Genomic DNA, 24,394 nt, shown 5'->3' with positions numbered 1-24,394 from the left:
CTAAAAAAAAAAAAAAAAAAAAGACCTAAATGTGAGACCTGAAACCATAAACTCCTAAAAGGAAACAGGCAATAATCTCTTTGACATCTGTCCTAGTGTCATTTTTCTATATATGTCTCCTAAAGCAAGAAAACAAAAGCAAAAACAAAATACTGGGACTACACTAAAATAAAAAGCTTTTATACGATGAGGGAAACCATCAACAAAACACCAAGACAACCCACTGAACCGGAGAAGATATTTACGAACAATTCATCCAGTAAGGGGTTTAATATCAAAAATATATAAAGAACTTATAAAACACCAAAAAAAACCCACATAATACAGTTAAAAAATGGGTGGAAGACAGGAAGAGACATTTTTCCAAAGACATAAAGATGACCAACAGACACATAAAAAGATGTTCATCACCATTAATCAGCAGGAAATGCAAATCAAAACCATATTTATATCTGTCAGAATGGCTACGATCAAAAACATAAGGAACAACAAGTGAAGAAAAAGCATGTGGAGAAAATCATGTGGAGAAAAAGGAACCCTGTGCACTGTTGATGGGAATGTAAATTGGTTTAGCCACCACAGAAAATAGCACGGAGTTGGCTCAAAAAATTAAAAATAAATGTAACATACGACCCAGTAATTTCACCACTGGTTATTTAACCAAACAAAAACATTATTTGAAAAGATATATCACCCCTAAATTCACTGCAACATTATTTACAATAACAAGCTATGGAAGCAACCCAGTGTCCATCAATAGCAAACATATAAAGAAGATATGGTTACATATATGGAATGGAGTATTACTCAGCCATAATAAAGAGTAAGATCCTGCCACTTGCAACAACATGGATGGATCTAAACGGTATTCTGGTAAGTGAAATAAGTCAGAGTAAGACAAATACCATACGATTTCCCTTACATGTGAATCTAAAAAACGAAACACACAGCAAAGAAACCAGACTCAAATATAGCAAACTGAACTGGTGGTTGCCAGAGGTGAAGTGAATGAGGGGGATGGGTGAAATAGATAAAAATCCAAACTTCCAGTTAAAAATAAGTCACAAAGATGAAAAATATAGCATACGGAATAGAGTCAGTAATACTGCATTAATATTGTATGATGACAACACTTATCATGGTAAGCAATGAGTAATGTATAGAATTGTTGAATCAATACATTGTACACCTGAAATTAACATAACACTGTATGTTATTTATACTTCATAAAAAAATTTCTACATATTTTCATAACCATAATCAAAAACTCAGTATACCTGCAATATTAACTTCTGTACAATTCTAATATAGTAATAATTAAAACAGTCATTCACTAAATAGCATTTTGTATCCTCTAAGCATCTCTGACTTTTAAATAAACATCCACATTTTATTCAATTAACACATCTTCCCTCTCACACACAAATCCAAATTTTTCAATTAATTTTTACTTATGTTGTATATACTTACTGCCATGATTTCCATAAGTTATAAGGGAATATCATTTAAAATGGGTAGATTCTTCTCAGTATGCATATTTCCTTTGCAGACAGTATAGTCATATGTAAGACTCCAGAAATCAAAGAGTTACTGCGACTCCAAAGAAATCTTTTTTTCTGACAATACAGAACTCTTTCATAACAGCCTGCTAAGAAACTTTAAAATCAATTTAGCATACCTAATGACATACCTAAAGAACTCCTGGTCTGTTGACTGTTTGGTGGTATGTTTTCCTTAGCCATGGAGATTAATATTTTATTGTTTTCAGAAAGCTTCTCTGATGCCTTTCCCTGAAAGAAACATTATATTTACAAAAGTAAGGGGGGAAAAAACATCTACAAAATACACACTCTATCCCAATAATTAAATGACTTGACAAAATTACACAATACATCACAGAAGAAATTTAAGTGTTAGGTTTGAGGAATTAACCAAGAGTACTTAACACTGTAATAAATGTAATAAATTCTAATTAAATATTAGAATTCATATATCAACAAATATCCACTGAGTTCCTACTCCATGGTGGCCCAGGCACTGGAAACACAAATGAAAAAAACATAGAATCTCTGCCATCATGGAGTTCAAACTCCTAAGTGGACAAGCGATAAACATACTATGTAATTAGACTATGTAATACATAGACAGTAATTGGTAATGTCTATTGGGAAAAAAAATGGAGCATGGTAAGAAGGGCCATAAATGATGCAGGAGGGACTGAAAGACCTCACTGAGCAGTGATACTTGAATTAGGACTTAAAGATCACGATATATGTACAATTTAATATTAGAAATTATAATAAAATTATATTTTAAATTATGTAATAACCCTTTTCAAACACTGTAAGCTACTTTTAAGCAGAGAGTGGTTAAAATCACAGACTTTGGGGCTGGACACATGATGGTCCCAATCATGAAGCCACCACTGTGTGTACCTGGATGATTTACTTAACCCCTTTGAGCTTTACTTTCTTGATCTGTAAAACAAAAATATTCCACATACTTAACAGGGATATTATGATTAAATAAGATAATACATGTAAAGTCCTTGACACAACTCCTTGACCAGAGCAGCTATTATGGAACGAAGGCAATATAGTTATGGTGGTTAAGAGAGCAAGCATTACAGTCAGGATATCAGGAATCAAAGCCTACTTCTATTAACTCTGTGACCTTAGTCTCACTACTTAACTTCCACATGCCTCAGTTTACTCATTTAGAAAATGAGCATAACAACAGTATTTATCTCACAGATGCACGTGAATCATAAATGTAACCTTTCAAGACTAAGCCTCATCCATGAAAGGAAAAAACCTGCAACAAAGAATACTCTATTCAGCAAGGCTGTCATTTAGAATTGAAGGAAAGAAAGATTTCCAAACAAAATTTAAAGAAATTCATCACCACTAAACCAGCCTTACAAGAAATGTTATAGGGGATTCTTTGAGTGGAAAGGAAAGACCACAGCAGGAATAAGAAAAGTAGGAAAGGAAAAAATTTCACAGCTACATATTAACATAGTAAAATAGAATAATCCCTTATAAAACCAGTATAGAGGTTAAAGCACAAAAGAAGCAAAACCAAATGTATCTATAGGGGCGCCTGGGTGGCTCAACTGGTTAAGCGTTATGCTCAGGTTATGGTCCCAGGGATCCTTGCTCGGCGGGGAGCCTGCTTCACCAATCTCCCTCTGCCGCTCCCCCTGCTTGTGCTCTCTCACACTCTAAAATAAATAAGATCTTTTAAAAAAAAATGTATCTATAAAAGTCAGTAATGGGATTCACAAAATAAAAGGATGTAAAATATGACACCATATACCTAAAACGTGGGGGAGAAGGGAGTACAAATTTCATGCTTTACAATGAGTTCAAACTTAAGCAACCATTAACTTAATACAGACTTCTATATGCATAAGATGTTATACATAAACCTAATGGTAACCACAAATCAAAAACCAGTAATAGATATAAAGAAAAGAGAAAGGAATACAAGAATATCATTAGAGAAAGCCCATCAAACCACAAGAGAACAAGACAAGAAAGGAACAAAGAACTATAAAAACAACCATAAAACAATTAACAAAATGGCAGTAAGTAGATACCTACCAATACTGTCAGTGTAAATGGACTAAATGCTCCAAAAGATATAGGGTGACTAAGTGGATAAAAAAGCAAGACACACAAAAAAGGGCTGTATCATGAATGGCACATGTAGGGCAGCTGCATTGCTCTTCCTGTGGAAATGACATAAAGAGATTTCAGAATCATAATTTTTTGGTACCTGAGCAGCTAGTGATCATTGGTCCTGGCTCCCCATTAAAGAAAAAAAAGGGGGGGGGATATAACATATATGCTGCCTACAAGAGACTCATTTCAGACCTAAAGACCTATGAAGATTGAAAGTGAAGGGACAGGGGAGGAGCAAGATGGTCAAGGAGTAGGAGACCTCAATTTCGTCTGGTCCCAGGAATTCAGCTAGACAGTTATCAAACCATTCAGAACACCTACGAACTCAACAGGAGATGGAAGAAAAGAAGAGCAGAAATTCCCTGAACAGAAAAGCGACCACTTTCTGGAAGGTAGGACATGCAGAGAAGTGAATCCGAGGCGATATTCGGGAAGAGAGAAGGCAGGGGAGGGGGCCTCTGTCAGCTGCTACCAACAAGTGATAGAGCAGCAGAGCACAAAATTGGAACTTTTGGAAGTCTGCTCCGCTGAGAGACATCGCTCCAGTGGCTAAGGGTGATAGAGCAGCAGAGCACAAAATTGGAACTTTTGGAAGTCTGCTCCGCTGAGAGACATCGCTCCAGTGGCTAAGGGCGGGGGCTCGCTGGGACAGAGTGGCCTCAGGACCCTCAGGGCCACAGAAAGACGGGGGTGTCTGAGTGTGACAGAGCTCCCACGTATCAGAGCAGGGAGGCCGGCTGCAAAGACAGAGCCGAGGAGTGGGCTCTCAGCTCGGGGTTGCCATAAACTGTGACCCATGGCATAGTCGGGCCACTGTTCTTCAAGCAGGGACCCAACAAGTAGCAGATCCTCCCCCAGGAGGGGCAGCACAGAAACCCGATGCAGGAATCTCCTGGGTCTGGAGACTCCAAATGGGGTTGTGTGCCAGAGACAGAAACGCTCAGTCACAGGCCAGGTGAGCACGGAGTCCAGCCAGAGTCCAGGGAGACAGGAGTGACTGCTTTTCTCTGAGGGCTCACTGAGGAGTGGGGCTCCGAGTTCTCTGCTCCTCCAGGGTGGAGACTGGGAGGCCGCCATTTTTCACTCCTATCCTCCAAAGCTGTACAGAAAGCTTTCAGGGAACAAAACCTCCCAAGAGCAAACCCAAGCAGGATTACCTAGCCCACCCCCGGCAATGGTGGAGAAATTCCGCCTCAGGCAAAGGCATTTCAGAATCATTGCAACAGGTCCCTCCCCCAGAAGATCAGCAAGAACATCCAGCCAAAACAAAGTTTACCAATCAATGAGAATGACAAAACCCCAACCCTAGAGGAATACAGCACATAGGATTCATGGCTTTTTTCCCTTTTTTCAAAGTTAATTTTTTAAATTTTCTTTTTTTTTTTTTGTTTTTATTTTAGTTGAATTTTTCTTCCCTTTTTCAACCACCTTATCAATTCCTTTCTTAAAATTTTTAATTCTCATTTTCATGTTCATATTTTATCCCTTCACTGTATTTAACCTTATTTTTTGTATATATGTAAGTTTTTATTTAAAATTTTGGGCTAAAGTTTATTCTAACACACCAAAATGTACCTAAATCTAGTGTATGACATTGTCCTAGCCTCCCACCTGATCACATTCTTTTTTAATTTTTTCATTTTTTTCAACCAACTTATCAGTTCCTTTTCTAAATCTTTTTTAATTTTCATCTTTACAGTCATATTCCATCCCTTCATTGTATGTACTCTTATTTATTTATATATATAAATATATAAACATATATAAACATATATAAGTTTTATTTTCTTTAAAATTTTGGGAAGCAATTTCTTCTAACAGGTCAAAATCCACCCAAAATCTAGTGTGTACCTCTCTGTTCTATTCACCAGCCTGATCATATTCTTCCCCCGCTTCCTGTTCCCCCTGGTTTCAGGTCTCCTCAGATTTGTTTAGTGTATTATTTTTCTGGGGTCGCTGTTACCCTGTTAACATTTTTTCTCTCATTCATCTATTCTCCTCTGGACAAAATAAAAAGACAGAAAAACTCACCTCAAAAAAAAGAACAAGAGGCAGTACCAAATGCCAGGGACCTAATCAATATGGACATTAATAAGATGTCAGAAATAGAGTTCAGAATGACAACTATAAAGATACTAGCTGGGCTTGAAAAAAACATAGAAAATACTAGAGAATTACCTTCTGGAGAAATAAAAGAACTAAAATCTAACCAAGTAGAAATCAAAAATGGAGGCTCTAACTGCTAAGATAAATGACGCAGAAGAGAGAATTAGTGATATAGAAGACCAAATGATGGAGAATAAAGAGCTGAGAAAAAGACAGATAAAAAACTACTGGATCACAAGGGCAGAATTCGAGAGGTAAGTGATACCATAAGACAAAACAGTATTAGAATAATTGGGATCCCAGAAGAAGGGGGGCTCAGAAGGTATACTGGAGCAAATTATAGCAGAGAACTTCCCTAATTTGGGGAAGGAAACAGGCATCAAAATCCAGGAGGCACAGAGCACCCCCCTCAAAAATCAATAAAAAGAGGTCAACACCCCAACATCTAAGAGTAAAACTCACAAGTCTCAGAGGCAAAGAGAAAATCCTGAAAGCAGCTCAGGACAAGAAGTCTGTAAACTACAACAGCAGAAACATTAGATTGGCAGCAGACCTATTCACAGAGACCTGGCAGGCCAGAAAGGACTGGCATGGTATCTTCAGAGCACTAAATGAGAAAAGTATGCAGCCAAGAACACTATATCCAGCTAGGCTGTCACTGAAAAGAGAAGGAGAGATAAAAAGCTTCCAGGACAAACAAAAACTAAAGGAATTTGCGAACACCAAACCAGACCTACAAGAAATATTGGAAGGGGTCCTCTAAGCAAAGAACAAACCCAAAAGTAACACAGACCAGAAAGGAACAGAGAAAATCTACAGTAACAGTCACCTTACAGGCAATACAATGGCACTAAACTCATATCTTTCAATAGTTACCCTGAATGTAAATGAGCTAAATGCCCCAATCAAAAGACACAGGGTAACAGATTGAATAAAAATAAAAATAAGACCCATCAATATGCTGTCTGCAAGAGACTCATTTTAGACCTAAAGATACCTCCAGATTGAAAGTGAGGGGGTGGAAAACCATTTACCATGCTAGTGGACATCAAAAGAAAGCTGGGGTGGCAATCCTTATATCAGACCAATTAGATTTTAAACCAAAGAATGTAATAAGAGATGAGGAAGGACACTACATCATACTTAAAGGGTCTATCCAACAAGAAGATTTAACAATTGTATTTACAATTGTAAACTGTATTTACAATTTACAATATTTACAATATATGCCCCTAACATAGGAGCAGCCAATTATATAAGCCAATTAATAACAAAATCAAAGAAACACAAGGACAATAATACAATAATAGTAGGGGATTTTAACACCCCCCCCTCACTGAAATGGACAGATCATCTAAACAAAACATCAACAAGGAAATAAAGACTTTAAATGACACAATGGGCCTGCTTCTCTGTCTCTCATGAAAATCTTTAAAAAAATAAAAATAAAAAAAAGTAAATGACACAATGGACCAGATGGACTTCACAGATATATTCAGAACATTCCATCCCAAAGGAACAGAATACACATTCTTCTCTAGTGCCCATGGAACATTCTCCAGAATAGATCACATCCTGGGTCACAAATCAGGTCTCAACCAGTACCAAAAGATTGGGATCATTCCCTGCATATTTTTGGACCACAATGCTTTGAAACTAGAACTCAGTCACAAGAGGAAAGTCTCAAGAGGAAACTCAGTTGCAAGAGGAAAGTCAGAAAGAATACATGGAGGCTAAAGAGCATCCTACTAAAGAATGAATGGGTCAACCAGGAAATTAAAGAAGAATTTTAAAAATTCATGGAAACTAATGAAAATGAAAACACAACTGTTCAAAATCTTTGGGATGCAGCAAAGGCGGTCCTAAGAGGAAAGTATATAGCAATACAAGCCTTTCTCAAGAAACAAGAAAGGTCTCAAGTACACAAGCTAACCCCTACACCTAAAGGAGCTAGAGAAAGAACAGCAAATAAAGCCGAAACCCAGCAGGAAAAGAGAAATAATAAAGATCAGAGCAGAAATCAATGAAATAGAAACCAAAAGAACAGTAGAACAGATCAACGAAACTAGGAGCTGGTTCTCTGAAAGAATTAATAAGACTGATAAACCCCTGGCCAGACTTACCAAAAACAAAAGAGAAAGGACGCAAATAAATAAAATCATGAATGAAAGGGGAGAGATTACAACCAACACCAAAGCAATACAAACAATTATAAGAACATATTATGAGCAACTATATGCCAATAAATTAGACAATCTGGAAGAAATGGACGCATTCCTAGAGATGTATAAACTATCAAAACTGAACCAGGAAGAAACTTGAAAACCTGAACAGACCCATTACCACCAAGGAAATTGAAGCAGTAATCAAAAGTCTCCTAACAAAAGCCCAGGGCCAGATGGCTTCCCAGAGAATTCTACCAAACATTTCAAGAAGAATGTTCTTCTGAAACTGTTCCAAAAAATAGAAATGGAAGGAAAACTTCCAAACTCATTTTATGAGGCTAGCATTATCTTGATCCCAAAACCAAAGACCCCATCAAAAAGGAGAACTACAGACCATTATCCCTGAGGAACATGGATGCAAAAATTCTGACCAAAACTCTACCCAATAGGAACCAACAGTACATTGAAAGGATTATTGACCACAACCAAGTGAGATTTATTCCTGGGCTGCAAGGGTGTTTCAACATCCGCAAATCAATGTGATACAATACATTAATAAAAAAAAGAACAAGAACCATATGATCCTCTCAATAGATGCAGAAAAAGCATGTGACTTTTTTTTTAAGATTTTATTTATTTATGTGACAGAGAGAGACACAGCAAGAGAAGGAACACAAGCAGGGGGAGTGGGAGAGGGAGAAGCAGGCTCCCTGCCAAGAAGGAAGCCTGATGCGGGGCTCAATCCCAGGACCCCGGGACCATGACCTGAGCCGAAGGCAGACACTTAATGACTAAACCACCCAGGCACCCAGCATTTGACATCTTGATTAAAAATCTTCATAGTGCAGGGATAGAGGGTACATACCTCAATATTATAAAAGCCATCTATGAAAAACCCACAGCGAATATCATTCTCAAGGAGGAAAAACTGAGAGCTTTTCCCCTAAGGTCAGGAACATGGCAGGGATGTCCACTATCACCACTGCTATTAAACATAGTATTAGAAATCCTAGCCACAGCAATCAGACAACAAAAAGAAATCAAGGCATCTGAATCAGCAAAGAAGTCAAACTCTCACTCTTTGCAGATGATATGATACTTTATGTGGAAAACCCAAAAGACTCCACCCCAAAACTGCTAGAACTCATACAGGAATTCAGTAAAGTGGCAGGATATAAAAATCACTGCACACAAATCAGTTGCATTTCTATACACCAACGAGACAGAAAAGAGACAAATTCATGAGTCAGTCCCATTTATAATTGCACCCAAAACCATGAGACACCTAGGAAAAAAACCTAACCAAAGAGGCAAACAATCTGTACTAAGAAAACTATAGAATACTCATGAAAAAAATTGAGGAAGACACAAATAAATGGAAAAACCTCCCATGCTCATGGACTGGAAGAACAAATATTGTGAAAATGTCTATGCTACCTAGAGCAATCTACACATTTAATGCAATCCCTATCAAAATACCATCCACTTTTTTCAAAGAAGTGGAACAAATAATCCTAAAATTTGTATGGAACCAGAAAAGACCCCGAATAGCCAGAGGAATGTTGAAAAAGAAAAGCAAAGCCAGTGGCATCACACTTCCGGACTTCAAGCTCTATTACAAAGCTGTCATCATCAAGACAGTACGGTACTGGCACAAAAACAGACACATACATCAATGGAACAGAATAGAGAGCCCAGAAATGGACCCTCAACTCTATGGTCAACTAATCTTTGACAAAGCAGGAAAGAATGTCCAATGGAAAAAAGTCTCTTCAACAAATGATGTTGGGAAAACTGGACAGCCCCATGCAGAAGAATGAAACTGGACCATTTCCTTACTCCACACACAAAAATAGACTCCAAATGGTTGAAAGACCTAAATGTGAGACAGGAGCCCATCAAAATCCTAGAGGAGAACAAAGGCAGCAACCTCTTCGACCTCAGCCGCAGCAACTTCTTCCTAGAAACATCATCAAAGGCAAGGGAAGCAAGGGCAAAAATGAACTATTGGGACTTCATCAAGATAAAAAGCTTTTGCATGGCAAAGGAAACAGTCAACAAAACCAAAAGACAACTGACAGAATGGGAGAAGATATTTGCAAATGACATATCAGATAAAGGGCTAGTATCCAAAATCTATGAAGAACTTATCAAACTCAACACCCAAAGACCAAATAATCCAATCAAGAAATGAACAGAAAACATGAACAGACATTTTTCCAAAGAAGACACCAGATGGCTAACAGACACATGAAAAAGTGCTCAACACAGCATCAGGGAAATCCAAATCAAAACCTCAATGAGATACCACCTCACACCAGTCAGAATGGCTAAAATGAACAAGTCAGGAGACAACAGATGTTGGAGAGGATGCGGAGAAAGGGGAACCCTCCTACACTGTTGGTGGGAATGCAAGCTGGTGCAGCCACTCTGGAAAACAGTATGGAGGTTCCTCAAAGAGTTGAAAATAGAGCTACCCTATGACCCAGCAATTGCACTACTGGGTATTTACCCCAAAGATACAAATGTAGTGATCCGAAGGGGCACATGCACCCCAATGTTTATAGCAGCAATGTCCACAACAGCCAAACTATGGAAAGAGCCAAGATGTCCAGATGAATGGATAAAAATTATGTGATATGTGCGTGCGCACAAACACACACACACACACAATGGAGTATTATGCAGGCATCAAAAAAATGAAGTCTTGCCATTTGCAATGACGTGGATGGAACTAGAGGGTATTATGCTAAGTGAAATAAGTCAATCAGAGAAAGATAAGTATCATATGATCTCACTGATATGAGGATCTTGAGAAACAAGAGAGTACCATAGGGGAAGGGAGGGAAAAATGAAACAAGACGTAACCAGAGAGGGAGACAAACCATAAGAGACTCAATCTCAGGAAACAAACTGAGGGTTGCTGGAGTAGAGGGGGTGGGAGGGATGGGGTGGCTGAATGATGGACATTAGGGAGGCTATGTACTATGATGAGCACTGTGAATTGTGTAAGACTGACGAATCACAGACCTGTACCCCTGGAACAAATAATACATTATACGTTAATAAAAAAATTTTTTAAATAAATAAGTAAATAATAGATAAATAAATCAAAGAAAGTGAAGGGACACAATAACATTTATCCTGCAAATGGAAGTGAAAAGAACGATGGGGTAACTGTACTTATATTAGACAAACAGACTTTAAAACAAAGACTGTAACAAGAGGCAAAGAACACTACACAATCATAAATGGAATAATTCAACAAGGAGACATTACAATTGTAAATATTTATGCACCCAACATGGGAGCACCCAAATACATAAAGCAGCTATTAACTAACATAAAGGAAGTACCAATCAATACTACTATTGATAGTAATGATAGTATTGGTAGTAATAGTAGTAAACAGACGATTGTAACACCCACTTACAACAATAGATCATCCAAACAGAAAATCAACAAGGAAACAGTGGCTTCAAATGACACATTTAACAGGTGGATCTAACAGATACATTCAGAAATATTCCATCTTAAAACAGCAGAATACACAACCTTTTCAAGGGTACATGAAACATTCTCCAGAATAGATCACATATTAGGCAACAAATTAAGTCTCAACAAATTCAAAAAGATGACCAAATGGAAAGATATTCCATGCTCATGGATTATTAGAACATTGTTAAAATGTCCATACTACCCAAAGCAATCTACAGATTTAATGCAATTTCTATCAAAATACCAATAGCATTTTTCACAGAAATAGAATCCTAAAATTTGTATGGAACCGCAAAAGACCCCAAGTAGCCAAAGCAATCTTAAAAAAAGAACCAAAAAACTGGAAGTACTACAATCCCAGATTTCAAGATATACTACAAAGCTGTAGTCATTGAAATAGTATGGCTGTGGTACAAAAATAGACACATAGATCAATAGAACAGAATAGAAAACCCAGAAACAAACTCAAGCATATATGGTCAATTAATCTGCAACAGCAGAGAAGAATATGCAGTGGGAAAAAGACAGTCTCTTCAACAAATCGTGTTGGGAAACTAGACAGCAACATGCGAATGAATGAAACTGGATGACTTTCTTACACCACACAGAAAAATAAACTCAAAATGGATTAAGACCTAAATGTGAGGCCTGAAACCATAAAACTCCTAGAAGAAAACATAGGCAATAAGCTCTTGGACATTGGCCTTACCATGATTTTTCTAGGTATGTGTCCTTTGGCAAAATTTAACTATTGGGACTACATCAAAATAAAAAGCTTCCCCCATCAAAGGAAACCAGCAACAAAACAAAACAAAACAAAAAAAACAACCCACCGAATGGGAAAAGATATTTGCAAATGATATATCCAATAACAGCTTAATACCCAAAATATACAAAGAACTTATACACCACCAAAACCCCAATTTAAAAACGGGTAAAGGACCTGAATACACATTTTTCCAAAGAAGACCTATAGATGGCCAACAGACACATGAGAAGATGTTCACCATCAATAACCATCAGAGAAATGCAAATCAAAACTACAACGAGATATCACCTTACATCAGTCAGAACGGCAACAATCAAAAACACAAGAAACAAGTGCTGGTGAGGATATAGAGAAAAGAGAACCCTCATGTACTTTTGGTGGGAATGAAGACTGGTGCAGCCACTGTGGAAATCAGGGTGGAGCTTCCTCAAAAAATTAAAAACAAAATTACCGTATGATCCAGTATTTCCACTACTGGATACTTTACCCAAAGAAAATGAAAACATTAATTCAAAAAGATATGTGCAACCCTATGTTTATTGCAGTATTATTTACAACAGCAAGATATGGAAGCAACCCAAGCATTTATCCATAGATATACACACATACACACATACATTATTACACAATGGAGTATTGCTCAGCCATAAAAAAGAATGAACTCTCACCATTTGCAACAACATGGATGAATCCAGAGGGTATTATACTAAGGGAAATAAGTCAATCAGAGAAAGACAAATACCATGAGATTTTACTCATATGTGGAATTTAAGAAACAAAGAAAAAAGATAATCAAAAACAGGCCCCTAAATTTGGAGAACAAACTGGTGGTTGTCAGAGGGATGGTGGCTGGGGGTGAAGAGCATTAGGAGTATATTTAGAATTATGAGCATGAGTAATGTACAGAATTGCTGAATCACTGTATTGTACACCAGAAACTAATGTAACACTGTATATTAATTATACTGGAATTTAAAAAATAGAATAAAAGACTAAGCCTCTTCCATAATTAGCACACAATAAATGTTAGCTATGTAAGTAAAATTCCCTCATAATGAGGGTAACCATATTATTTATCATGTCAACCAGATGCCCATACCTTTGCCCAAGACAAATGCTAAACCAGATGAGACACTGGACAATAGGTAAACCAGAACTGTCTTGGGCAAGCCACTATATACAGTGACTCTGATTAAAATGGACTATATGATAGACAAGATTAAGATTATCCTATATATTATCAATACATTGAGCTCAAGAAAGTGCCCCATCTGTCTAGATTAGTGCTATAGTAGAGCTTAACATAGTACCTAGCACAGTCTCAATAAGCATTTACTAAATGGATCAATCACTCTTTTACCAAAACTATGAAAGCTTTAAGGAAGCTTTTTCAAACATTGCTTTCAGAAACACTTGAACAAATTCTAATCTGAAAAGCAAATATACCAAAATAAACTATTCCAATAAAATCACTTTTGTAAATTAAAAAAATAATTTTAAGACACTAATTTATTGAAGTCGTACTTTTCACTTAGAATACATAGAATGAGAACATTTTTATATCATATTCTGAAAGCTCCTTGTACTAGAAGTAGTCTCCTAATCATATTACGAAGCACAGCAATTATTATTATAAACCCTACTAAGATAGAAGAAACTGAGATACAAAACACCACAACAGAAAAACTACATTCAAAATCAATGCAATCTTGTCCTGAATCAGGCTCTCAGACTCAGAGTGACATGACACCCAAAGAAAAGTATCAAACAGAAGACTCTCACTCACTGAAGAGGATGTTTTGCATTTACACAAAGCTAATCTTCAGAGACAATTTTAATGAAACATGTTGAAAGAAAATTATTAACTTTACCTTCATTTCCATGTAAGGGGGATCACTTTCCAGTTCTGCTTTGTCTTTCGCCAGTTTGGCTTTTCGCTCTTCAATAAACTCATCCAAATTATCAGCCATTTTGCAGATACTAAAAAACAAACCTCCATCAGCACAGCTATACCACAGTATTTTTAGGATAATTAACAACATGCAAGCTTAGCCCACATTTAGTATTCAATTTCACTTACCAAACTGAGAAATTCAAATAAGCTTGACCAAAATATTCCTGCTTGCTTCTCTTCCAACCCACCCCGAAAACCTATGACATACATTAAATATCTGAAAATAAAGAATATGCACAACTACCATCATCTCTCTCTCCCCCCCTCCACACACACTGATTCATAAGTCAAAAAAAAAAAAAAAAAAAAGAAAAACTTTTAAAGAAGTGCTTTATTTGGAGGTAATTTCAAACAAAAAAAGTTACAATAAGAATAGCACAACGAACACCCATATATTCTTTACCTATTTCCTATTAAGATTTTGCACAACTTGCTTTGTTCTTTGTGCACACAAGTTCATTCTCTCTACATATGCAATTTTATCTAAAATTTTTCAGAGGGTGAATTACATACATTTACCCCTAAACACTTAAGAGTGTATTAAGAATTAGATTGTTCCTACAGACTTCAATATAATTATCAACTTCAGCCACACTTATTTTTATATCTAATCCACTGTCCATGTTCCAATTTTGTCAAATGACCTAACAGTGTCCTATACAGCTTATTTTTCTCTCCCTCCAGCTCAAGACCCAGTCCAGGTCAAGTGCTGCAATTCTTTGTTAGGTGTCTTTAGCCTCCTTCAATCTGGAAAATTCCCACAACCTTCCTTTTGTCTTTCATAACATTGTTTTTTCAATATAGCCCACCTAACACCAACACTTGTAACAGAACTTCCCCTTTTGGGGGTTTGCCTACCATACCTTTATAACTTAAATTCAGTTTATGCATTCTCAGGTGAAATACTACTTACATGGTGATGTGTCTTTTTAAAGTGTCAACAATTAGAGACACACATATCCATTTGCCCTTCACTGGTGATATTATTTTTGATCGCCTGGTCTACATGCTGTCTGATTTCTGCACGACTTTCCCTTGTAACTAATAAGCAGTCCATAGGGAGATATATTTAGACCATGCAAACACTTCTTCCACTCAAAATTTCCTGGATTTAGCAACAACTGGTGATTCTTAACTGATCCAATCTTTCAATCAAGATGGCTACAAAATTCTAATTTTCCAATTCCACCACTCCCTGCATATTTATTTACCACGTGGCACTTATTCTATTCTATGAGCCCTTTCTTCCTCCGATGTATTTATCAGCTTATTATCAGTATGGACTCATGAAATTTTTTTTTCCCAGTAAGGCCTGGAATTGTTTTTAAATTCATAAATTTACTCAGTTTACTGAACAATTTCCCTAAGTTTTGGTGAATTCACAGTTGTGCAATTATCACCACAATCACATTTTCTAATGCCTCTATGACCCCAAGAAGTTCCCCTGTGCCTTTTTGTAGTCAGTCCTTACTCACACCCTCCTCAGGCAACCACCAATCTGTTTTCTGTCTCTATGGTTTTTGACTAATGTAGAAATTTCATATAATTGGATCATACAATATGTAGTCTGGCTTCTTTCACTTAAAAATGTTTTTGAGATTCATCCTTGTAGTTACATCTATCAGTAAGTAGGGGGTATTTTTATTGCTAAGCAGTATTCCATTGTATGGAAATACCAGTTTACCTATTTACCCATTACTAGACATTTGGATTGTTTCTATTTGGGGGCTATTTATGAATAATGCTGCTATGAACATTTGTGTTCAGGTTTTTGCATGGACTTATGCTTTGAGTTCTGTTAGACATGTACCTAGGAGTGGAATTACTGAGTCATATGTAACACGTTTAACATTTTGAGGAACTGCAAAACTGTTCCTCTAAGTATAACATAGCTGGACCATTTTACATTGCAACCAGCAGTGCATCCTGAAAACCCTGGGTATTTTCAGTCTTTTGGATGTTAGTCATTCCATTTTTGATCCTTAGTCACTGGATATGTAATAATATCTGATTGTGGGGTGGTTTTGTTTGTTTATTTGATGTAGAGTTCCATGATTCATTGTTTGCATATAAAACCTGTGCTCCATGCAGAACGTGCCCTCTTTAATACCCATCACCAGGCTAACCCATCCCCCCACCACTCTCCCCTCTAGAACCCTCAGTTTGTTTCTCAGAGACCATAGTCTCTCATGGTTCTTCTGATTGTGGTTTTAATTTGCATTTCTTTGAAGACTTAATATTGAGCATCTTTTTCTGTTTATCTGCCATTCATATATCCATTTAACCACTGGCAAAATGTCTATTCATATCTTATGCCAATTTTTAAAATTAAATTGTTTTATGAATTGTAAGAGGTCTTTATATATACTGGATACCAGTTCTTTATCAAACATGTTTTGTAAGTATTATCTCTTAGCGTATGGTTTCAGTTTTCTTAATGCCTTCTTTCTTTAATAAGACTATTTTTTAGAGCCGTTTTAGGCTCACAGCACAACTGAGCAGAAGGTACAGATTTCCCATACATCCCCTCACACATGCATAGCCTCCGCCATTATCAACATCCCCCACCAAAGTGGTACATTTGTTACTAGTGATGAACATACATTAATACATCATTATCACCCAAAGTTCATAGTTTACATTATGGTTCACTTTTGGTGTTGTACATTCTATGGTTCAAACATAGGTATAATGACATGTATCTACTATTACAGTTTCATACATAATAGCGTCACTGTCCCCCAAATCCTCTGTGCTCCACCTATTCATTCCTCCCTCTGCTCTGAACCCTGGCAACCACTGATCTTTTTACTGCCTCCATAGTTTTGCCTATTCCAGACAGTCAAACAGTTGGAATCATACAGTATGTAGCCTATTCAGATTGGCTTCTTTCACTTCTATGCATACAAGGTTCCTCCCTGTCTTTTTATGTCTTTGTAGCTCATTTCTTTTTAGCACTATTATTATATTGTCTGGATGCACCACAGTGTATTTATCCATTCATGTACTCCAAATTTTTGGTTGCTTCTAGGTTTTAGCAACTATGAATAAAACTGCTGTAAACATCTGTGTGATGATGTCTTCTAAAGAGCAAAAGTTTTTAATTTGTATGAAGTCCAATTAATTCATTCACTAATTCATTCATTTTTCATCAATTTTGAATCATTTGTGCTTTTTGCATCCTATATAGGAAATTTTTGCCTAACCCAAAATGCAGATACTTTCTTCTACATTTTTAGAAGTTTTCTAGTTTTCTCTTATATTTAAGTCTATGATCCATTTCAAGTTAATTTTTGCAAATGGTGCCAAGAGTCATCAAGGTTTAATTTTTTTTCCATGTGGATATAAAATTATTCTAACACCATTCTTTAAACTATCCTTTCCTTGGGGCGCCTGGGTGGCTCAGTTGGTTAAGCGACTGCCTTCGGCTCAGGTCATGGTCCTGGAGTCCCGGGATCGAGTCCCGCATCAGGCTCCCTGCTCGGCAGGGAGTCTGCTTCTCCCTCTGACCTTCTTCCCTCTCGTGCTCTCTATCTCTCATTCTCTCTCTCAAATAAATAAATAAAATCTTTAAAAAAAATAAATAAAATAAACTATCCTTTCCTTATTGAACTTGGAATTTTTTTTTTTTCAAAAACATGAAATTTAGTGACTAATTAGATGTGTGGCAAGAAAGAAGGAGTCACTGATGACAAAGTTTTTAAGTCCGAGAAACTAAATGTGGATGGAATCCTGAACAAGAAAAAGTCACAAGAAGCTGGCTAGCCTGGAAAGGTTTGGTTTAGATATGTTAAGTTGGAGTTAGTAAGATTGCTAATGGAAATTTCCAGCAGATACTTAGAAATTCAAGACACATTCAAGGAATAAGACCACATTAGAAATGTTTGAGTTGATTATGTTAAAGATAATAGTTTAAGCCATGGTAAATGAGCATGGAAAGGGAAAAAAGAGATGACCCAGAACTAAATGTTAGGCAATGTTCACTTGAGGGGGTTACAGAAGAAGCTGGAAAAAATAGAAAGGAATATTTAAAAGGATATAAAGAAGACACAGTCAACATAATTTGTGGAGGAAAAGAAGAGATACAAGAAAGAACCAGTCAACAATTTCAAATGCAAAAGAGTTAAAGAAAAAAAAAAAGCATCCACTGAATTTAATACTTGTAGGACAATAACTTGTAAAAACATAGAAAAGTAAGCTTTACCTAAAAAAAAAAAAAAAAAAAAAATGCTGGGGCACCTGGGTGACTCAGTCGGTTAAGCGTCTGCCTTCAGCTCAAGTCATGATCCCAGAGTCCTGGGATGGAGAGCCCTGCATTGAGTTCCCTGCTCAGTGGACAGCCTGCTTCTCCCTCTCCCTTTGCTGCTCCCTCTCCTTATGCATACTCTCCCCCTACACCCCTCTCTCCCCCGCTTTCTCTTTTTCTCCGTCAAATAAATAAAACCTCTAAAAAAAATGTTGAGGGGCACCTGGGTGGCTCCGTGGGTTAAGTGTCTGCCTTTGGCTCTGGTCATGATCCCAGGGTCCTGGGATGGAGCCCACATCAGGCTCTCTGCTCAGCAGGGAGCCCGCTTCTCCCTTTCCCTCTGCCTGCCACTCCCCCTGCTTGTGCTCTCTCTCTCTCTGTCAAATAAACAAATAAAATCTTGAAAAAAAAAAAAGTTGAAATTTATATCAATTAAATAGTACATAACGTGAACTTCATTCTATTATTTACTTCTAAAAAGAACACTGATTTTAAAATAGGGCTTTAACAAAATACATTCCAAACCAACAAAAGTTAACATAGTTAAGCCATTTTTAATTTGCTAATTGTGACAAAAGATTTTTCCTAGTTAAAATTCAAGACAGCTCAACAGCATACGGTAGTTTTCATGTAAAAAAAAAAAATCACTTCTTAAAATCCCCTAATTTCCCTAAATATTTTATGTCTAATAGAAATAAAAAATAATGATGCGATAATACATACTTTGAAACAAATTTTATACAAAATTTAAGGAGAAATGTCATTATCAAAAAAACAAAAAGTAACAAGCCTCTCACTCTGATCTAAGGTCTCCACATAATACTGTTAACAATTATTAAATTAACATGTTCATTTAATTAAACAAATTTTGGAAGATCTCTCTTGAATTTATAGATACTTAAATTTCCCTTTAGTCTTTTTTTTCTTTTTTTTTTTAAAGTAGGCTCCACACCCAACATGGAGCCCAACATGGGGCTCAAACTCATGACCCTGAGATTGAGACTTGAGCTGAGATCAAGAGTCTGACGTTTAACCCAGTCACCCAGGTGCTCCCCTTTAACACTTTAACATCCATTATAAATTCTAAAATTGATTTTATATAACCATAGTAATATTTTTAAACAATGGTAGTATGTATATTATGCAAAAACTAATATATCAGATTTATTAGATATAAGTATGCATTTAATCATTTCTAATTTTGTTCTACTATCTGATTAGACTGTAGTATCTTTAAATTGAAGAGTCAAAGATACTAAAAAGCTTTCTCTTGACAATGCCCTCCAAAGACCACCAGGAACACTACTGTGGTTAAACTAGTTGGGTTTATTTTTCATTGCATCAAGGGATGCATCCTTGATACCAACCATGGGGAACTCTGGAGTATCTTAGTATGAAGGTGTTAGAAAAGACTAATAGGGTTTGCAGCTTAGGTGATTTGGTAGCAGAGCTTTGCTCAGGATTGGAGGCTGTCAGAAAGTGAGAGTAATTCTATGATTGGACATTTTAGCAAATCTTATCTAAACTTGTAAAAATATAGAAAAGTAAGCTCTGAAACTGGTTAAGAGGCAGCCATCACTCATCAACTGGGAGAGGGGATGCTTGGGTCTTTTGCAGCTTAGACAACATTCATGTTTTGTCTGTGTTTGGACAGGATTATTATGGAGTGGTATTGTTCTTCTCTTGATCCATCACAGACACAGAGCTTTGTCGAATGTTGATGTTCTGTGCAATTGTTTTATCTTCAGTGGAAGAACAACAAGCCTAAGCAGTAGTGCCAAGCCAGTTCCTAGCAACACCAAGGCCTTGGTGATAGTGTAACCCAGCTTTCAGCTACCATGACCACTTTTTTCTTTCTCACTCTTTCAAGCATATGACAACTTACATAAAACATACTTCAACTACAAAATTATTCAAGATTTAGTGAATCACATAGACTGAGCTGGTGGGTACAGCTTAAGTACAAAATAGATTAAGTGTATTTACAATTTAAAGATTAAGTTACAAGAAAAATCAGCTGAAAGAAACCTAAAGGGGATTTTTTTCTTTTCCTTCACCCTACAATGTAAAAATCATTCACAGCTTCTTCTAAGGTCTTATTACCAAGTTGTTGTTTTTTTCCCCCAGTAGCTATGTACATAGTATGTAGACGATAAACAGTTTTTAAGAAAATAGTTTAACTGAAAGATCTGGATTTGAAACCCAATTCCATCACTAACTGACTATGTGATCAACCTCAATATGTTCCTTAATCCCCCTCTTACTTTCCTCACCTGTAAAATGGAAATAATCTACTCCAGAGCTGTTATGAAGAAAAAAAACTAAATGGTACATATAAAGTGTATGGCACACCTAACACTGAGAAATCAAATTATAGCTGTTTCATTAACTCATTATATTTTCATAATACTTGTATACGTCAGTAATCACCTTTTTAAAGAAAGCCTCCAAAGTACACTGGGATTTAAATCACCAGTAATTGACACTTGGTTATCATAATCCAAATGAACATGTCTACAGGTGCCTGGGTGGCTCAGTCGGTTAAGTGTCTGCCTTCGGCTCAGGTTATGATCCCAGGGTCCTGGGATGGAGCCCTGTGTGTCAGACTCCCTGCTAAGTGGGGAGTCCGCTTATCCCTCTCCCTCTGCCCATGCCCTTTCATGCTCCCTGTCTCACTCTGCTGTCTCTCAAATAAACAAAATCTTAAAAAAAAAAAAATCAACATGTCTAAATCTTAAACCAAAGCCCTTTATGCTTATCATATAGACATATAAGCAGACCAAAACACACTCATTGTGCTAAGCCTTGATGAATCTAAAAAAACAGAGGAGCCAGAAAGAACTATGTCCAATTCCTTCTCCCCATTTCTTCAATCACAAAGAGAGGAGAAAATGTTCCCATCCTTTACCCTCTCGAGTGAAGTGTAAATTTCCTCCCCACTATGGAAGCATAAAAAACAGAAAATACTCCCCTCTCTTAGGAGGACGTTATTCAGATGCTAGGGGGATGGAAAGTATAAGATATGGACCCTGCCCTCAGATTTGGACAAGATAATGCCCCATGTCACATGGCTACATCTGGCCAGACTTGGGGTTAGGGACTGATGTGAAATACCCATAAAGGATCCAGCAGCTATATGAAAAAAACAATTTGAGTATGTCTGGAATTCAGAATAGAGTGCAGGACGGGAGTGGGGGTTAGGGGGAAGGTTTAGTAGGTTTTTTAATGATCATTACAGCTATAGGAGAAAAGGTTGCTTTGAAAAAGAGACCCTAGAGTGGGAGAACAGGGCTGAAAACAGAATAGCAGAGAGTGATAACATAACGTCCATGGGATGCAGGGAGGAGCCATTGAAAGAGTCTTAGAAGAGGGCGCCTGGGTGGCTCAGTTGGTTAAGCGACTGACTTCGGCTCAGGTCATGATCCTGGAGTCCCTGGATCGAGTCCTGCATTGGGCTCCCTGCTCAGCGGGGAGTCTGCTTCTCCCTCTGACCCTCCCCCCCTCTCATGTGCTTTCTGTCTCTCTCATTCTCTCTCTCAAATAAATAAAATCTTTAAAAAAAAAAAAGTCTTAGAAGAGAAGGGAGGAGGTGAACCAGAACAATGTTTCTCATTTCCCATCCTTCCAGAGATCTTTGCACCAAATGAAAAGTACTTAATCTTTTTTCCTGGCAGATGACATCCACATGATCAATGTGCTTCCACGGGCACACCCAAATTTGAACAAATTCCTCTAAATGTTAACAAGTAACTGGGGGGAGAGAGGAAGATTGAGGGTTAGGGTACAGATAGAGTGAATACATAAAAGCCTGATAAGTCCTTTAGCAACTTACATCATTAATGGTAATGAATAACACTAGCATAAATTAGATGGTCTTTGGGGTATGCAAAACTGCCAGAACACTTGCTCAAACACCTTTGCCTCACACTCAGTATAGCAGTGGGAACGCAAGTCGGAATGTTAAAAGAATAATCTGAAATCTGCTCAAAGTTTGTAATAAATCACACTTATCTGAGAACTTCACTTGAGTAAAAATGTGCTGAAACCATCCTGTTTCAATTTATCCTATTTAAAACCCTTTCAGAAGGTCATCTGTACGGAGACCTAAAATTTCACCCCTGGGGAGGATTTTAAGCAGCTATTTAACCACCACAGAGTCCGTGTCCTCCTAGTGAGAATACGCAGAAAAGAAAGTAGCATCCCACTAGTTTCCGTGGGATTCCCTCTTGTCAACATGACATGTCATTCTTTCATATAAAATAGAACCTATCTGAGGATAAATGGCTTTTTACAAACCTATATTGGTTGCTATTATGTTCTTGGCATTTTCCGAGGTCTTTGGAAACTAAGTGTTGGTTTGCTTCCCGGAAATGAAGGTAAATTTTTGAATCCTAAAATCTGAGAGCCAACTTCTTTCAAGAAATGAGTCCCACTGCTAACATTTACTGAAAATTGGATCCCAATCCCGGTTAACAATCCTAATATGAAGGCAATTAGGAGAGATTCGAGCTCAAGGAAAACAGGGTATTAACAGCACCAACTTCACAGGGCTGTGGTGATTAAATAAATTTCACTTGCAAAGCAAAGCGCTGAGAACCGCGCCGAGCGCACACTGAATAAACGTTAACCATTAGCCAGCACCAAGCAAAGGAAAAGTGCTCCGGAAGGCTTAGCCCAGCAGCGGAGCGCGGACTGTCGGGGAGGGAAGGCACGCGGGAGAGCTTTGGGTGGCGGCCACGTTAGGAAGCGTCAACGCGTCGTCAGGCAACCGGGTCTCCACAGCACCCAAGGCGGCTGTGGCTGCCGGGGCCCCAAAGTCCAGACCGCGTAACCGGGGCACCGCCCCCGAGCCACCATGCAGCAGCGAGACCCCCGGAACCCTCGTCCCCGGGAACCAGGCACCGCCCCCGGCCGAACTGCTGCGAGACCCGGACCAGGATCCTGTACCTCGGATACCGCCCCTAGCCCTGAAGCCCCGAGACCCCGACCTCAGCCCTGTAACTTGGGCACCGCCCGTAGCCCGGGGTCCGAGAGACCTCACCCGGCACAGAACCCCCACCCTCCCAACCCCGTCAGTCCCGCTCCGCGGCCAGCGTGGCCGCCGAGACCTCCACCCCCAGGGAGCCCCCGGCCCCGCTGCGGGGCCGCGAACCCAACTCTGGGACACCACCTCCCCCCCGACCACACCCCGCCAGGCCCGCTTCCCACCAGTGGCTGACTAACGCTTACTCAAGAGAGTGGGCTTGCGTTGGGGAAGACGCACAGCGCCCAAGAGAAGAACTTCGGGGGCCAAAGAAGTGGCAACGGCCGCCCAGAACGGGAACACTGTGACAAGCCGACTGGCCCTGCTCCGCCTCTTAAGCCGAGCCCTCCGCCCGCCCTTCCCCAACGGACTAACGCGGCCCCGCCCCCACTACGGCCGCGGGGGTAAGGTTGCGTGGTCGGGACGCCCCCTGTCGCCGCGGAGGCCGCAAAGCAGGCTCGCAAAGCAGGCTCGCCTACACGTAGGTGGATACTCGGCCAATGGTCTGTGGTTAAACCATGAGAAGTAATTCCCAAGCTAAATCGATTCTAGCCCCTCCAAACCGTCCAAGCCCCAGCCAGCATGGGGAGAAAAAAGGGCAGGGGTGGCAGTGAGAGAAAAAGTGTTGGCATACCTCTCCTGCGTATTTCTCCTCTCCTAGAAGTCTGGTCAACATTTTGTCCTGGGTTTTTATTACTAATTTCAACATATTCGGGTCACTCCAATACTTAGTGGCCATGTGCCACCACTAGAAAAGAGATCTCTAGCTTCCCAAGAGAGTGGAACTAAGAATCCTTTATCCTAAATTACTTTGTAAGAGGGTTTTACAATTTTTTCTTCAAATGGAAGTTGTCAAAACTGCAGGCAGGGGTGTGGGTTCGATCATTCTAATGTTTTTATTTTAACTTTTTGCCATACACCGTACTAGAAGTGGAGGACATAACTCA

At 38.4% G+C, this 24,394-nt stretch overlaps 1 protein-coding gene and 1 non-coding gene across 5 annotated transcripts in view; one reads left to right on the top strand and one right to left on the bottom strand.

The window, feature by feature from the left end:
* Positions 1-24,394, bottom strand: part of CSPP1 (centrosome and spindle pole associated protein 1) — a 266,222-nt gene that overhangs the window by 143,797 nt on the left and 98,031 nt on the right. For 3 of the 4 annotated variants that reach the window (XM_027570502.2, XM_027570590.2, XM_027570366.2), the window contains 2 exons: positions 14,096-14,204; positions 1,691-1,790 (listed from right to left, as the gene is read on the bottom strand). In XM_027570502.2, the coding sequence (XP_027426303.2) occupies positions 1,691-1,790; positions 14,096-14,194 (199 nt within the window). In that variant the 5' untranslated portion in view covers positions 14,195-14,204. Of the gene's footprint in view, positions 1-1,690; positions 1,791-14,095; positions 14,205-23,653; positions 23,793-24,394 lie in introns of those variants that run through there. The other variant, XM_027570416.2, reaches the window with a different exon arrangement.
* Positions 3,682-3,815, top strand: LOC113917706. The gene has a single exon (XR_003518330.1). It is a non-coding gene; the product is annotated as a U11 spliceosomal RNA (small nuclear RNA).

Source organism: Zalophus californianus, chromosome 4 (genome assembly GCF_009762305.2).
Source record: "Zalophus californianus isolate mZalCal1 chromosome 4, mZalCal1.pri.v2, whole genome shotgun sequence".
Lineage (NCBI taxonomy): Eukaryota > Metazoa > Chordata > Mammalia > Carnivora > Otariidae > Zalophus > Zalophus californianus.
Note: the sequence above shows the minus strand (reverse complement) of the source record. Positions and strands in the feature narration are given on the sequence as shown.